General features: G+C 39.4%; 1 protein-coding gene across 5 annotated transcripts in view; it reads left to right on the forward strand.

Moving 5' to 3' along the window:
- Positions 1 to 16,485, forward strand: part of IPCEF1 (interaction protein for cytohesin exchange factors 1) — a 108,324-nt gene that overhangs the window by 53,305 nt on the left and 38,534 nt on the right. For 2 of the 5 annotated variants that reach the window (XM_034765362.1, XM_034765363.1), the window contains 3 exons: positions 1,928 to 1,964; positions 2,612 to 2,781; positions 14,064 to 14,137. In XM_034765362.1, coding sequence (XP_034621253.1) covers positions 1,928 to 1,964; positions 2,612 to 2,781; positions 14,064 to 14,137 — 281 coding nt within the window. Of the gene's footprint in view, positions 1 to 1,741; positions 1,806 to 1,927; positions 1,965 to 2,019; positions 2,149 to 2,189; positions 2,320 to 2,611; positions 2,782 to 14,063; positions 14,138 to 16,485 lie in introns of those variants that run through there. The other 3 variants (XM_034765366.1, XM_034765364.1, XM_034765367.1) reach the window with 3 other exon arrangements.

Consider the following 16,485-nt stretch of genomic DNA (forward strand, 5'->3'; position numbering starts at 1 on the left):
TAAGAGGTGTTATTTCGTCTTTCTCTTTCTTCATCCCATCGTAATTGCTAGGTAGGAGGTATTGGGTCCAAGGAGGTAGTCCTGGCAGCTCTTACTATCTTCCTATGGGCTCCTGCCTGAGTCAGGTACAACTTCCTTTGGAAAGAAGACTTCAGGGTCAGCCCATATGGGAGTGGGGGAACATTAGTGGCTTCCATGTAACTGGTCTATTTGCTCATTGTTTTCCTTGATCTATTGCCATGGAGCATTGTCCTGAGAAAAACACCCAATGGACCACAGTATAAATAAAAAATAATATGGAATATGTGATGATTAACATGAGTCTGGTTTCATTCACTCTTGGCAAAGCCATCCACAAGTGAGTTAAGTAGGTCATCCCAAATAAGCACCAATAAAAACTGTCTGGTACACAGGTATGTATGTGTTAACTATGTTACAGAGAAAAATATTGAGAAAATGTTTGAGGTTTTAAAAAACATGATTTTGGTATTTTTTTGTGTGTCCCTGCCACTCTAAAGCCAAGTGTCTTAGTTACCATGAGTTCAACTGTACATGGAGCCATGAAAACCTCCCCAAAGGGCATAAAATAGCTTTTCTGTCCCTAAAGATAATATAACTTAAAAGATGAATATCTTGGCAAGTTAAGTGGTCAAAGATACAGTATAGTCCTTTGTTACATAGTTCTGCAATTCATCAGATGAATATCACCTCTGCATAGCTGGGTTGTGTGCATAAACAAATATCAAAATACTAAGCTTATAGGCATCATTTTTCCCTGAGAGGTCTGAATGTTTTAAAAAGAATAACTATTATTGTCCCCATTTTATAGATGGGAAAACTGAGACAAAGAGCAGTGAGTTGCCTTGTCTGAGGTAACACAACAGGTCAGGGCAGAGCTAAGAACAGAACCCAGGACTTCTGATTCCTAATTCCCTATTCTCTGGACTCAACTTAAACTATATGAAGTGATGTCTACACTGCACAAAATGGCGTGTTCTTAACTTGGGTTAGCTAGCTCATGTGAACTAACTCAGGCTAAAATAGCAGTGAAAACTCACAACTCAGCTTTTAATTTGAGTTGGCAGCTCAAGGTCAACCTCAGGCCCCCCTATAAGTTTTAACTCAAGCTGATAACCCTTAGTTTCGTTTCTCTATTGTTCAGTAAGGCAAATGTATTTTCCATATAATAATGTTGGATAAAATATACTATATGTAAATATGCAAATGAATGCATATAATTAAAATACATAAATATATATGGGATAACATAATCAACTAAGCATATTTATACATTATAATTAGGAAAATCAGCCAAATGTGGACAATATTTTTTTAATATTGAGACACTATCCTCCTATCTGTCACGTATTCTGTCAACATCTTACTCATGGAGGGGAAGATATGTGTACTAGAAAGAAAAAAAGGGGAAAAAAAGGGGAAAAAAGCAGTGATATTTTCGATTTTATTATTTGTTTACAATAATGCCCACAATGTGCTAAGAGCTCAGTGATAACAACAAAATACCTGACGTATTTTTCACCCTTACATGTCAGTAATTATTCCTAATAAAGGTAATGAGGCTTAAAATGTTGCAGGCTTAACTTTTCTTTTTCTACTTCAGAGAACATTATACGATTCAGCTAAAAAGCAGTCAGAGAAAGGCTGCCTGTGGGTGTGAAACAGGAAGCACTAGTGGATAGATTCATATATATAATAGTGCTACATTTGTTCTTGTTTAACTGCACATACATCAGTTTTAATTAACACATTTTATGCTTCAGCTAGTAGCTTCCCTTTAGCTGCAAGTGGGTTTTTAGATTCCATCCTCCGTATAAACACCACCTCCTCCAGTTGCCCCCAGTCTTTCTTTACAAATGTTGTAATACAATCTGAAATTTCCTTTCTTTCCTTCCTGCATTTCTCGCAGGTTCCCTTGCGTCAGAAGACCAAAGAGAAAAGTCAAGGTAACAGATCTTTTCCCTCCTCTTTTGTTCCTCTTTTTTTTTTTTAAATGTGTCTTGTTCGGGAAAGGTCGAGGTTTTCATACCGCTGGTTAGCTGGTGAAGGACTGTTGTTTAAACCCTGCTTATTTTTGCATCGATTCTGAAAAAATGACAGCGTGCTGTTCATTTGGACTAAGCCCTTGTGGTATGTCAATAGACACAGAGCTGGAGATTCTAGAGTGAGAGAAGGAGAGAGAGAGAGAGAGAGACATGCAGCTTTTCATTTAGTTGAAAGCTAGTCCTCTCTAGCTGTGACTTAAATAGATCTATTCTTTTCTAATGCAGTTGTAAGAAGGACGAGACACATTTTTATCTAGTATGTTTTATTTTACAATAATTCATGTCTTATTTGTGTGCAATTATCTTTAGAGTAATGGGTAATTTATTTTCTGAGAACATCTTCTCATTTTATCTTTGTACATTTAGAATGCCTTTTAAATGAATGTGTCTAACAGACATCATAAAACTGACTGACCATCTGACTTCTATGTGCATTTTAAGAGACACTTGGATGACTGTTAATATAGCAAATGTAGATGGACTGATATATTTACTTTATTTATTACTGTACATTTAAACAAGCAGAACCATTTATTTTAATGGCACAGGGATTTTTATTATGAGTCGACGGAGGATATCGTGCAAGGATCTGGGACTAGTTGATTACCAGGCATGGCTCTACAAGAAAAAGGAAAAAGGACCTTTCATTGGCAACAAATGGAAAAAGTTCTGGTTCGTGCTGAAGGGGTCATCATTATACTGGTACAGCAGCCAATTGGTGAGTACAATAAACTCCTAACTATGTGTGAGTGACTAAGCAGGGACTACTGGCACTGGGAAGGAAAGGGTTGGGGCAGATCTGAAGTGTAATCTGGAGATGTATAAATGATCAGGCTAATTTAGTTTTTGTTCAGCCTTAAGATTTCTTGCAAAATGAGCAAATGCTAGAAACTTGCTGCCACATTTTTTGGTTCTGCAAGCACTTGTGAAACACAGTCTGTCCCTTTAAACCTGTGTGTTCTTTACAGGTGTCACTGTCATTTAAATGCTGGAAGGAATATGCCAATTTAAGAAGCTGACAGGCACACAAGGGGCAGCACACTTCTCATGTTCTCAACTGAACTAATTGCTTAATTTTAATAAGGGGACTTGCTTATTTCCCCCACCTCCAGTTTGAACCTTGCTTGACCTGTCTTTTACTCTCCTTTTGATATTGTTGTCTGATAGGAAAGCTGGTGTCAGAATTACAGCTTGGCCAGCTCATTATGGTGTTATCTCTTGTCTTTCTGTTGTCACATCCAGTGTCTGTAACTAAACTGTCGTGTGTTTTGTTAATTTGTAACCTGCTGCTCTGTACACGGCACTTCAACTCAAGAGTCAGCTTTCAGTTCAGATGATGAACTTTCCCTAAAAGAGCCTTTCTATTTATGACAATACTCTGCTTTCCCCAGATGTTCCCTCTTCTGTTACAATGTGAATGGGAAGCAGCCTATGATGGAGACAATGAGCAGTCCCTGGATTTTGGTGATCAAGTGAAATAAAAAATAATTAGAAATAAAAAAATGTGTCACGGTAGCAGAGATTAAATACTGCATAATTGCCTTTCTATTGGCATGGTCAGGCGATCTATACTGCAACCAATCGCCCAGAGCCAGTCCTGTTTAGCTAAGATGCTTTACCTGGATGTTTAATGAAAGATTATGGCTTGCGTGCAAAGGCACTGTGTGTACTGAAGAATGAATACACCTGTTTTAGCCTTTGTTGTGACCCTACTTGATTAGGCAGGGCTAGCATCTTGCATTTACTGACCTGAAGGATACAAGTTGGAGCGTTTCCCCCTCCCACTTACACCTTTTTCACTCATGAGTCCCATGGATCTGGCACAAAAGCTCTTACTGTATTTTTTTATGGACACCTGCACTGAGGGAGCCCAGAATTTGGAGGGGTCAAGGGATTAGGTGACTAGGACAGCACAGTGAATTGGAACCATGAAGTTTAATTGCTGAATAGTGAATGATTAACTTTTCTAAATGCAAATAGCTGTTCTACTGAAAAAGGGCCCAACAAGGGGTAAGATGTTACTGAAACCTTTGTTTACAATTACAACAGTAAACATTTTTAAATGTGGTCTGGGATTTCTTGTCAAGTAATCACTGGCTTAGTTACATTGTAACAATTACCGTTAAAATTTTTAAAAACCTTTTATCAAAGAAAGCTGCTAAAACATTTAAAATGTAAAGTATTAAGAAAGGTTTTCATTTTAACATCCCTTTAGCTGTAGAGAGTTCTTTTATAGAGAGAAACTCCTTTCCGGGGCTCTTTTTAGATGCTATTAACTGTTCTTTTAGAGGAAAAGAGAAGACCATTGAGGTGGTTTGCAGCAGTTCTTGTTGCTGCAGTTGTTGTTGAAGTCCAAACCTTCTTTCTTTAAGATAAAAAGAAGACGGACACACAGGGCTGTCTCCAGCATTTCTGCCGCCCCAAGCAAAAAAAAAAAAGAAGGAAAAAAAAAAAAAAAAAGCCACGATCGCAATCGCGACCGGCGGCAGCAATTGGGGGAAAAAAAAAAAAAAAAGCCGCGATCGGCGGCGGCAATTTGGCGGCAGGTCCTTCGATCCTAGAGGGAGTGAGGGGCCTGCCGCCCCCGAATTGCCGCAGGTGCTGCCCCTCTCCCTTGGCCGCCCCAAGCACCTGCTTGTTAAGCTGGTGCCTGGAGCCGGCCCTGCGGACACACGAGGAGAGAAGAATAACAAAGATAGAAAATGCAGCTCCTGACTCTGCTGTTGAACCTGACTTTCAGCCTTGAGCAACAGAGGGTCCTGTGGCACCTTTAAGACTAACAGAAGTCTTAAAGGTGCACTTGCATCTGAAGAAGTGAGGTTCTTCCCCACGAAAGCTTATGCTCCCAATACTTCTGTTAGTCTTAAAGGTGCCACAGGACCCTCTGTTGCTTTTTACAGATTCAGACTAACACGACTACCCCTCTGATACTTTCAGCCTTGTTACTGGAGAGACATGGGCATAGCAGAGCTTTATCAGCCACTCTGAGACATGTCAGACTTGGCCTGCTAAACAGAATCTTTTTGGACAGAAAGTAAAAGGAAAGAGAGAGATTAGGGTGACCAGATGTCCCGATTTTATAGGGACAGTCCTGATATTTGAGGCTTTATCTTCTATGGGTGCCTGTTACCCCCCACCCCCTGTCCCGATTTTTCACACTTGCTCTCTGGTCACCCTAAGAGAGATAGGAAAGAGGAAAAATAAGACTGGGAAGGAAATTGACATGAAGGAGCGAAATGCAAATCTCACATAGCAGGTGGAGGTGGCGATATCATCAGTTTCCTTTCCCTGGCTTGCTCTGTTCAGGTCTCTCTCTTAGGATCAGGATGATGAAGGCCCAATGGTATAATGGTAGATTCTGGGGTCCGAGGAGATGATGCAGATGGAAGCCATGGTGATAAAGTTGTCTCCTTCCAGTCCATGTCCCACACTCCTGATTGTCACTGAGTGACCCCCAAGATAGACCATGTCCAAAAAGGGGTGGCTACCTTATTTAGTTAACCATTCAAAACACAATTCAGTGATTTCAACTATAAACATTTCCTCCCATTTTGAGACTCTTTCAGCTCATTGTCATAACAATCTGCAGCTTTATGCCAGGAGCCTGGAAGACCCCTCATCACCGTTGTTTTAATGTAAGCAATCCAGTTTGTACTGGTCCATTTGTCTCCACCTTTTCTTGATTTTATAAACAATTTTAAGTAACAGGCTGAGTTGGACTATTGTTACCGTGGCCTACTTAAAGTACAGGCCTCTGCCCAACGTAGTTCTAGACAGTGCTCAGCAGCATCACACCAACGAAAAGGTGTCAAAGGAAGAGGAAGGCTTTATTGCTTACCTTTATTAGATCAAAGCCATCCCAGGTGCAGTTTGATTAATTTCAGCTCAGTTACCCTAGGGCTGTATTTGGCCCATCGTATTTTATAGCTTAGTGAATATTTCCACCTCTTCATTGATGTTTAGAAATGCTTGTTAATGCCTTGGTCACTTAATCACTCCTGCTCCTAAATGCTAGTGCCTGAAGTGGAATAAAGATGCAGTGTTGTGGACCAGCATGTAATAAGATTCTGCTGGTTTCTTATTGACTTGCTGAAAGATATTATGGACCCAATTCACCTGCATGACACCAATTTTTATACTGATGCAATTATATTACCGTCAGTGGAGTTAATCCTGATTTACCTCAGTGCAACTGACATAAGAATTGGGCTCTGTATGTTTTAAAGATCATTAGAATATTCTGTAGTTTCAACAATGTGGGGAGATCAGCTGCTGTATGTCAGGCTGGGAGGATGCAGCAGAAGTGGAAGTCACTTTCCACTTTAGCATCTAAACACTCAACTCAGATTACTATAAAAAAGGGCCTATAAACATAGATCCTCTTAGACATTGAGACACTAGTGAAGAGTGGGGACACACTAGTGAAGAGTGGTGGGGGAGGAATCAAGCTGAGGTCAGAAGAATGAATTAAGTCCGTGACCTTGGCTATCTGTGGTTCTGTATGACCACTATTTTAAGAAGCAAGGTTTTTTTTAGCTTTCTGTAGATGCTACAGTCAACCAGATACTGACAACGGTAGCACAGCAACAGCAGTATGGTGTTGATGGCCTTTTTCTAGTAAGGCTGGAGAAATATCAGAATCCACATTTATATTTTCTCAAGTTTTAGGGTGGGTATTCTCCACCATCCCCAGTGGATTGCATGCTCTTGATTAAATCTATCCTAGGGCCTCAGAAGCTCTGGAACTTTTTGTAGGTCTGGCTATTGTGCTCAAACCTTGAGTCTTCCATAGAAGAGGGAATGGGAAACGAATGCATTCATGTCTCACCAACAGTGTACCAGAAGACAGCAGCTGGGCAATCTCAACAGGAACAGTTTCAGAGTTGTGACCTTAATAAAAAAGGAAGCACCTTGGGAGAAGGAAACTGAGAAGGATCTGATGGGGTTGAAAGGTGTGAATGAGAATTGATTTGGGAGTAAGTGGGGCAATCTTAATAAGTTAGTCTGATAAGCTCCAAAATGTCTGAATGCGTATCCAGACTGAACTCCAGACATCTTTGAGAGTCACTGTTTGCTAGTCTCTAGTTCCCTCTTTTTGTTGCTATTCTGTACAGATGGATGCTTCTAAACTGAACATTTAGAAAGTACATCATCAGTTTCTGCCTTCCCCAAGCAGTTTTAGTTCTAGTCTGGAGCATTCATACTGAAACCTTGTGAGTGGGGCGTTACTTCTGCATGGAAGGAAAAAAATGAACACAAGTAATTCTGGTGCTAAACTCCTGTTTCATCTCATGTCTGTCTCACATGTGCACTTGTGATTCATTTGAAAGTGGGAAACCAATCAACTGTTTGTTGTGTATCTCTAGGATTACTTGTGTGACTTCCAGTGGATGGACAAAAATTGCAAGTTCCCTTCTATAGCAATGCACATTGTTCAAAGTCTTGATCTCTAACACTGCTTCATGAGGAATCAGCTTAGAAAAATCTTCTGATGAATACAATAAAAGGGGGTTCAGGGGATGATGGACTCAATATTTATCCTTAAGTCTTGCTCTAACTAATTGTGTTTAAACTGTGCTCATCAGACCCCTTGGCACTGTCAAAAAGTCATTGAATTCTGCTGACTGTTGAACTATGAGGTTCCTTGCAGGCCTGGATAAACATTACAAAAATTATCCACAACTGGCAATCTTAGGATTTATCAAAGAAGCAGAGCATTGAGTAGACATGGAGGTTGAACTTCTCACTCATGCCTACAAATGGTCCCCCCCCCCCAGCCACAACTGAAGCACGCTGATGAGGCCACAGAAACCAGTTTGTGCTGTCAGTGTTCTGCTGTTCTGTGGATGAAGTGACAACTTCAATCTCCAGTGCTATCAATTTCACACCTTTCCCCCGATTCCTTATGTTCTCTTAAAAGTTAAAACTAAATTGTGACCTGGGGTACATCTCACTGGAAATGCCAAGGTCAGGGCAGGCTACAAAAGAGAGAGCAGATACTCCCAAGACTGGTCGATAACACTGAAGTTAAACTCCCCAACCAGTCACAAACTGTGTTTCTGATTCCCCACACCGGTTATCAAGAAGCAAAAAAGAAATCACACAACCTTCTTTATTGCATTCCAGTTCTCTGGCTCCCAGCCAGCACCTAGGTCCAGTACAGTGAGAAGTTATTTTAAAAAATGTTCTTCTGACTCCTAAGGGTCAGTCACATTACCAGGTCAATATAGGTTTGGATCTTACCCAAAATACCACGCTGCCAGCCAATCCTTTAGTGTCTAAAACTAAAGGTTTATTATAAAGAAAAAACAAGAAGAGAGATGTTAAATGGTAAAACAGTCACATACGTAGAAAGACTTCAAAGTCCATATATCAAGTTCCAATACTGATTGGTGTGTTTGCTGGCTTGAAAGTCCCTCTGGAACACATTCAGAGCTTGGATGGGTCATTCAGTCCTTTGTTCAGAGCTTCAGTTTGTAGCAAAGTCCCCCAGAGGTAAGAAGCAAGATTGAAGACAAGAAGCAGGACTGAAGACAAAATGGAGAAGATGCAGCTGCTTTTCATAGTCTTTTGCCATGAGGCCTGTGCTTCCTTTGTCCCAAACACAAGCTGCCCAGCACATGGCTTGGAAACTTTACAGTTCTGTCCATAGGCATGTCCTGCATGCCTTGCTGAGTCACAAGGTGTATCTGCCCTCTCTTAATGCTTAATGCCCTCTCAGCTGTCTGATGGTCCTTAATGGGCCATCAAGCAGGCTAGGCACTGCTGAAACTGTCTGGGGGTGTCACCCAGAAGCATAGCACAAGTTTTGAAATACAGACATACATACATATCTGTAACCCATAATACAAAGATGATACAAACATAAACAAGATTATCATATTTGGCAAATTATAACATTTTTTCAGATATCTTACAGGGCATATCTGGCACAACTCATTGCAATTTTACAATATTGATATTCATAATATCCTCAAGTATCCCCCAGATTCCATACAGTATCACATAAATAACATGTAAAAAATAAAGATAAGAATCCAAAACTGTAGATGAGGGTATACAACCTATTAAAGTAAATGGTAAAGTGGCTTAGTATCTTTCACTGGGATCCTGTGTTTTGTGTCTATCACAAATATAGTTGGTTGAAATCTTTTGAATGAAAAGGGTTTTTTTTGGTTAAAATTGGTCCGTTTTTTAAAAAAGCTTTCAAAAAAGTTGGCATCAGTGAGCCAGTTTTTGTGTTTTGCGATAAATCTAGAGACATTTTTAATCAAAATACTTTTCAAGATTTTTATAGATATTTTTTGTTTGCCTAAAACTGAAATGATTAATAATAAATGGCTTTAAAATTGCAAAACATTAAAACTAAAAAACAAATGGGTTTATTTCAAACCCATTGAAATGAATATTATACATTTAAATGGGTATTATATTACTGTTTAACAGTGCAATTAATTGCAATCATTTTTGTAATCTCGCAATTAATTGCAATTATTTTTTTAAATCATTTGATAGCTTAAAAATTTTGAAATTTTTCACAAACCAACTATAGTCACTGACTTTTCAGCAAGATGGCTGCTTTCAATACTAGGGTCTAACACACCAGTGATAATTTAAAAAAAAAATGCACGTCCCAGTTTATTCATGATGACACATCTTGATTTGTGAACTTTCAAACTATTGGGCAGTTTTCCTTTATACCTAGGGCAACCCATCTTAAAACCACAATGTAACAGTTTGTTCTCACTTTTTGAACATCCTGCTGTAAAGGTAGATCAGAGTTCTTTTAATCTGAATCCTTCATGGCCATCTTGAGATATTACAACAAGATCATAGAGAAGCTTGACCCTATCCTTATGAAATTAATAATGGTACATTTAAAATCATGTTAGAAAATAATTCTTGAGACAAATAAGGGCTTATGACTTTCACAGAATTTTCAGCTTTTAAAATGCCATTCCATTCCAAAAAATTACTATAAAAATGGCACCTTTACTTCACATATCTGCTCCCTGTGCTTATTTAGAATCCTATTTGTTGATTTCTGTGACAACAATAAGATTTTACTGGTTTTTACGCATGCTAATATTGTGGAGCCAACACAGCTATCACAACTCTGTTCTCAGTTATACCTGCTGCATGTCTTGAGATTGCAATGAAGATACCAGGTCTAGTTTATATAGCTGTCAATTTAAAACAGAAACAAAACGAAACAAAAAAAAAATACAAAACAAACAACAACGAACAAACAACCCCTCGTCCCCTCCCCCGCCAACCCAACAATAGCATGTCCAACTTGCAAATGAATCAAATATGATGTGGAAATTATGAAATCACAATGAACATGGAACCCTAACATGCACTTACACTTTGATCCTGAAAAGTGCTGAGCACTGTTGTTCCACTCCAGCAAAGCATTTAAGCACCTACTTAACGTTTTAAGAACATGAATAGTCGTGTCTTCAGTTGGACTGAATCACATGCTTAGTTGAAGCACCTGTGTTTAAGTGCACTGTTGTATTGAGGCTGTAAGTATCCATCTTCCTAAATGACTGAGGGGAAAGATTCCCTTTAAAACTGAGTGGCCCACAGTGGAATGAAAAGTGTAACCTGAAAAATCCCAAAATTAGACTTACAGCTATATACTACACTTGTTATAGAGATGCGCCCTCTGTAGATGAATGAAAAGGGCTAGGGCCTGGATTCATAAATTCATACATTTTTAAGGTGGTGGGGGGAGGGTGTTTCCATTAGATCATCTTGTCTGAGCTCCTGTATACTACAGGCCATAGAATTTCACCCAGTTGTCCCCATGTTGAGTCCAGTAACTTGTTTGACTGAAGCATAATAAGTGTTTGGCTATCCATCTGGATTTGAAGATATCAAGCGATAGAGAATGTGCCACTTCCCTTGAAGAAAGAAGAACAGGAGTACTTGTGGCACCTTAGAGACTAACAAATTTATTAGAGCATAAACTTTCGTGGACTACAGCCCACTTCTTCGGATGCATATAGAATGGAACATATATATAATTCTATATGCATCCGAAGAAGTGGGCTGTAGTCCACGAAAGCTTATGCTCTAATAAATTTGTTAGTCTCTAAGGTGCCACAAGTACTCCTGTTCTTCTTTTTGCGGATACAGACTAACACGGCTGCTACTCTGAAACCACTTCCCTTGGTAGCTAATTACAATGGCTAATCATCCTCACCGTTAAAAAAACAACAGTGCCTTATTTCTAATTTGTATTTAGCTGGCTTCAACTTCCAGTCACTGGTTTTTGTTATACCTTTCTCTGCTAGATTAAAGAGTCTAATACCTGGTATATCATGCCTGTGAAGGTACTTATACACTGTAATCAAATAATCTCTAAATCTTCTTTTTGATAAAATAAACAGATTGAGCTTTAAATCTCTCGCTGTCAGGCATTTTGTCCAGCCCTCAATTCATTTTTGGCTCTTCTCTGAACCCTCTCCAATTTTTCAACATCCTTTAAAAATGGTAAAACGTGTATTAGGATGACTCTGAATGCCTTGGATTTGCATTCATTTTCAGTAATGGCAAACTTTACCACCAAGTAGTATCTTGTTGATCCCTCAAGGAAGATATAAAAACATATACTATGGTAATGTGCATTTTTCTTCTTCTTCTTCTTCTTCTTCTATAAATGGAGATATATATTATGTGCTGCCAAAGAGCCACCTGGTGTTGCAAAGTTCATTGGTTCTTTAAATTTCAGTTCGTTGGTGTGTGGGTAGGACTGGCGGTGGGGGGTATAAGGGATGTTCCTTTTTAAAAAGATCATCTTAATCTCAATTTCTAAAATTGTATAGCTAGATTGGGGGTGGATGGAGTGGAGAAACCAGCATTGTGGGTGTACCTTTCCAGTCCAATGGTGCATTTAATAACAGCTGTTTCAATGATATACTAGGCACCACATGGAGCACTTGTCTGTGTTGGCATTTGTTTTTGTAAGCTTTTACTGGGAAGAGAAATGTAGATGTAGTCTGTTTACTGTACTTAGCTCAGGAGGTAACCAAGCTTTCAGTACTCTAACCCTGCATAACTTGTTCTCTTCCCTTAGTACCATCAGTAGCCAAACCGTGGAAGGCACTTTCCTGGAATTCCTCTTTCTCTTATTGGCTTTCCTTTACTTTTCCATTCATTTACTGTAGCTGCTGCTAGATTGAAAGCATTAGTTCAGGGTGTTGTTTATCCTATTTTAAATATGATGCGATTTTAGTAAAATTCTCTCCTACGCTTTATTTTTCCTTTTTTTAAAAACTTCTGATCTCCAGCTTGCTATTAATTTAACTTAATTACATTTCAACATGTGAAACGTAAAAGAAAGCCTAACCCAGTCTCTCGGCACCCTTGACAGATAATTAAAATTATAATCCAGAGAAGACAAAAAACAACAGTAGCAAACCAACAACATTTCTCACTGCAGAAGAAGCCAGTCCACAAAACTGCAATTTCCTCACCTCCTATGATTAACCTCATTGCTTCCTCTGCACTTAATTTCTCAATCAATGTCTTCAGTCGCTCTAGTTTAAATCTTTGACGTATAAAAATGTGAGACTATTCTTGGCTAATCTCCTCCTCTTTATAGTTTCTTCAAATTCACACACAAACAATGTTGTTTGAGATGCTGTCAGTCTTCTGCATCTCTGCTCCATCTGAATTATCCCTGCTCTTTGAAATATCTTTAGATCGCTCATCTGCTTTTCACGTGTACGTTTTCAGAATTATAATGTGGTAGGGTTGAGGGGGAGGGACAAAAATGAGTAGTTCAGGAATTAATATTTCTAATCTTTTGTGAAAGAACACATCCATATTTTCCCCACGCATACAGATGCAGGTTCTTATTTGTCTGCATCACTGCCATGCATAGGAGGGGAAGGGTTCAGGTCTATAGTGATTGAGCAGGATGCACAAGTGAATGAAGACAGATGTGGGGATGGATTTCAGCAGCAGGCTGCAACTTTATTAACTCAAATCTGGGGAGGGGCGCGTTGTCCGTCCTTCCTCAGTACCCCTGTGTTTCACATACCAGGCATTTAACCGGGTCCAGGATGAGCACTTCTAAAAATTCCACCTGTAAATGCTTTAATTAATTAATTAATTAATTATACCTGCAAATCAGATATTTAGATGTCTAAATTGCACTGGCAATGTTGTGGGTGAATAAAGGAAGCCTGGGAAAGCTGGCTCTTTATTTTAGCAAGGTATACTAAGCAGTGTTGCACTGAATGTCAAACCAGCTCAAGTGCTTACCACCTCTGAGTCTCTAATGGCCATATCTGAAAAGAGGATATAGTCCTCACTCCTACTGACCTATATTGACATTAATCTTCACCTCAAATGAGAAGAGGCTTCTGTTTTTTGGAGCTGAAGGTTAAGAGTTCAGTTTCCCATGCTGTATACATGAGGTTTGGCTGATGACTTTGTTCATGTACAGCAGTGTCTGCATGTGATCACTGATCATTACAAAGGGAGCGCATTCCCCTAGTGCCTCCTCTAATTTAGTCCTGTTCAGACCTGAGGCTAAATTTTGCTTTTGGAGCTTGTATCCATAGCTGACCCTACGGACCAGGGTGTGACTTTGTGTGACAAATCCTGAATATGAGTCAATGCATGGTTGCTCCAGACGGGGGAGTAATCTTCCCTAACCCTATACTAGGTGCAGATTCCATCCCCTGCTGTGCCAGTTCACCTGTGCTGCTTGGTTCTTGGGGGTGTGGAGCAAAAGCTATGCCCACACCCTGCTCATGTGCACAGGAGGCAGAGTAGTGTCACCACCATCACAATGAGATAGGAATCCCATGCAGGGTTTCTGATTCCCCAACATGCAGTCACATAAAAGTCAGTCCTATCTGGCTCCTTGCAGTAGAAATGTATATGCATGGAATAAAAGGTTGTCGGGAATTAATGTAACCCTTGGTCAGCAGTGTCCCCCACTGGAGCCTGGGTTAATGCCAGTGACGTATTTTGTTGCAGGCTGAGAAAGCTGAAGGATTCATCAACCTGCCAGACTTCACTGTGGACCGAGCGAGTGAATGCAAGAAAAAGTAGTAAGTTTGTCACTCAGCCCCATGCTTGGCTGAATAAAGCTTTTACACGCCAAAAGCTACATTTGAATTTGGTGGAGGTCAATGAAAAGGGATGGAGATCAGAAATGTCATGAATAGACTATCTGAAGAACTTCTGAGTTTCTTACTTTCACCATGACTGGGCTTAACTTTTGTGCAAAGAATAGCTAGTTTTGTGTGTTTGACATTGCCTGGAAAATTATTCTTCTTATTATTTTTACTTTATTTTGTTTTGTTTTATTTTCCTGGTATGCCTTTTGCTCACTACGCCTCCTGTGTATTGCCGCCCTATCTGGACTGAGCAGCTAGCCTTCCCCGGAGAACCCTGGCATGGGATTTATGCATTTTTAGGAGTTGTGGAAAGTGAATTTGGTGCACCCTTGTAAAGATAAAATCTATGGTATGCAGAGTCATAATACTCTATTAAACAACAAATATGTCTTTATGCCAAGGGCTTTCTTTCTACTGGTATCCAAATGAGAACACTCTTGATTAGCTACCTTTTCTTAACTGGGAGGGTTAATAATGATATAAATAATATTGCTGTGTATTAACAGGGATTATTCTTTAGATTAGATTACTGCAATGAATTCTTTGGGATATGCTTGAGGATCACATAGACATCTCTGCTTGTTCAGGACATGACAGCTTACTTACTTAGCAGCATAAACTGACTGATATATTACTACAGTCAGGGCTGGAGTTAGGGGCAGGTGACCCAGGTGAATGCCTGGAATGCCAGGCTTGGGGGGCACCAGGCTCAAGATGCTGTTTTTGTTGTTAGTGACAAAAGGGAAAATAGAAGTAAAATGTTTCAGGTATTCCGTATATAGATTCACTTTAAACTAACCTGCTGGAATGTTCTTTGCAGAATCTCATGGAACCTTCCAGACTTTCTGAGAACTACATTTTCTTTGAACCTTCTAGAATGTTGTCAGCCATACTATATAAGGGGAGGGGCATCAACAGTCAGTCAGTGAGATATAAGAACAAAGTGAAGTGAAATGAAAGCCCAGGACTAGGGTTAATATTCTAATACTGTCACCTACTGTAACACTATTTAATACTGGTCCACCCAGTGCACAGTTCAGTTTCTTGATATTAGTACATTTCAGTTATTCTTAAAATTAAAAGGTTTCTATAAGATTCAAGGAAACAATTTTTTTCTTATTTGCTTACATATGGCATGAATAAATACAGATTTACAGATTCTAGCGTGCAAATTTATCATCTTATATGACAGGGACAAGTCATGCATGCAGTCTTGAAAAGGGCTACAAATGCAATAAAAAATAAGGTATTCAAAATTTTAACAAATGGAGGGGGGTAGGGGTGCCGAAGATGCTCCTTGCCTGGGGCACCATTTTATCTAGAGCTGGCCCTGACCACCGTGCTCCATACACTGCACTGGCTTCCAGATGCTTCTAAATGCAGTTCAAGGATTTGGTTTTTAATCTATAAAACATTACATGGTTTTATCCTGGCTTTTAAGAGAATGCCTTCCTCCCTATGCTCTATCCCCACATTTTTCTTGAGGCACGCTTGCTGGCAGGCCTGTTACTTGAATTCTTGAGGAACAGAGGTAAAATGAGTACGAGAGTCTATGGCTCCAGAGTTCCCTGTTGGTTTCTCAGAGCCCTTGTTTGCTGAGCTACATAACACACAGCAAATGTTGACTGTTGCCTTTGGCTTCAATGGACCATTTGCAATGGTAAGCATGTTAGATAGTGTTTGCAAATGAGGGGCTCTAGGTGCCTAAGGTTAGGGGCTCAAGTATGAAATGTTCAATCGTAAGTCACAGGGTGTGGTTACATTCCCTGACTGGCTGCGAATACTCTTATTTGCAAATTCAATGTTTGCTTTCTGTGGATATTCTCCAATTAATTTCCAACGGGTTGTTTCAGTGATCATTTCGGACAGAAATTGGTTTGGTAGAATATTTGCAATAAAACACAAAAAGGCTGCAAACAGTCAATGAATTCATCTAAAAATTGGAATGAATGTTACCAGAAACTTTTGAAGTATTCTCCCAGTTCTAATTATCACATATGGGGGACCTGCTATGATCTTATTTTCAAAATGCAGAAATTAGCATAATTTGCTTTATTATTTAAATTATGTGAGAACAATAATCTCCTTTCTAGAGTTTGGTGCATATAATTAGAAAGCTACCTAATAACATGTAGGAAGAAGGGCATATAAAGTTGTGCCCTTTTAAAAATGGTGAGATGTCTTAAATGAAAAAATCATAGGTATTTTGAGAAAAGGTGCCCCATGATCTGCTTAGGCTTCCTGAAATCCTCTAGTTATCCACAGAACAGAGATAAAAT

Source organism: Trachemys scripta, chromosome 3 (assembly GCF_013100865.1).
Source record: "Trachemys scripta elegans isolate TJP31775 chromosome 3, CAS_Tse_1.0, whole genome shotgun sequence".
In the NCBI taxonomy this organism is placed as follows: domain Eukaryota; kingdom Metazoa; phylum Chordata; order Testudines; family Emydidae; genus Trachemys; species Trachemys scripta.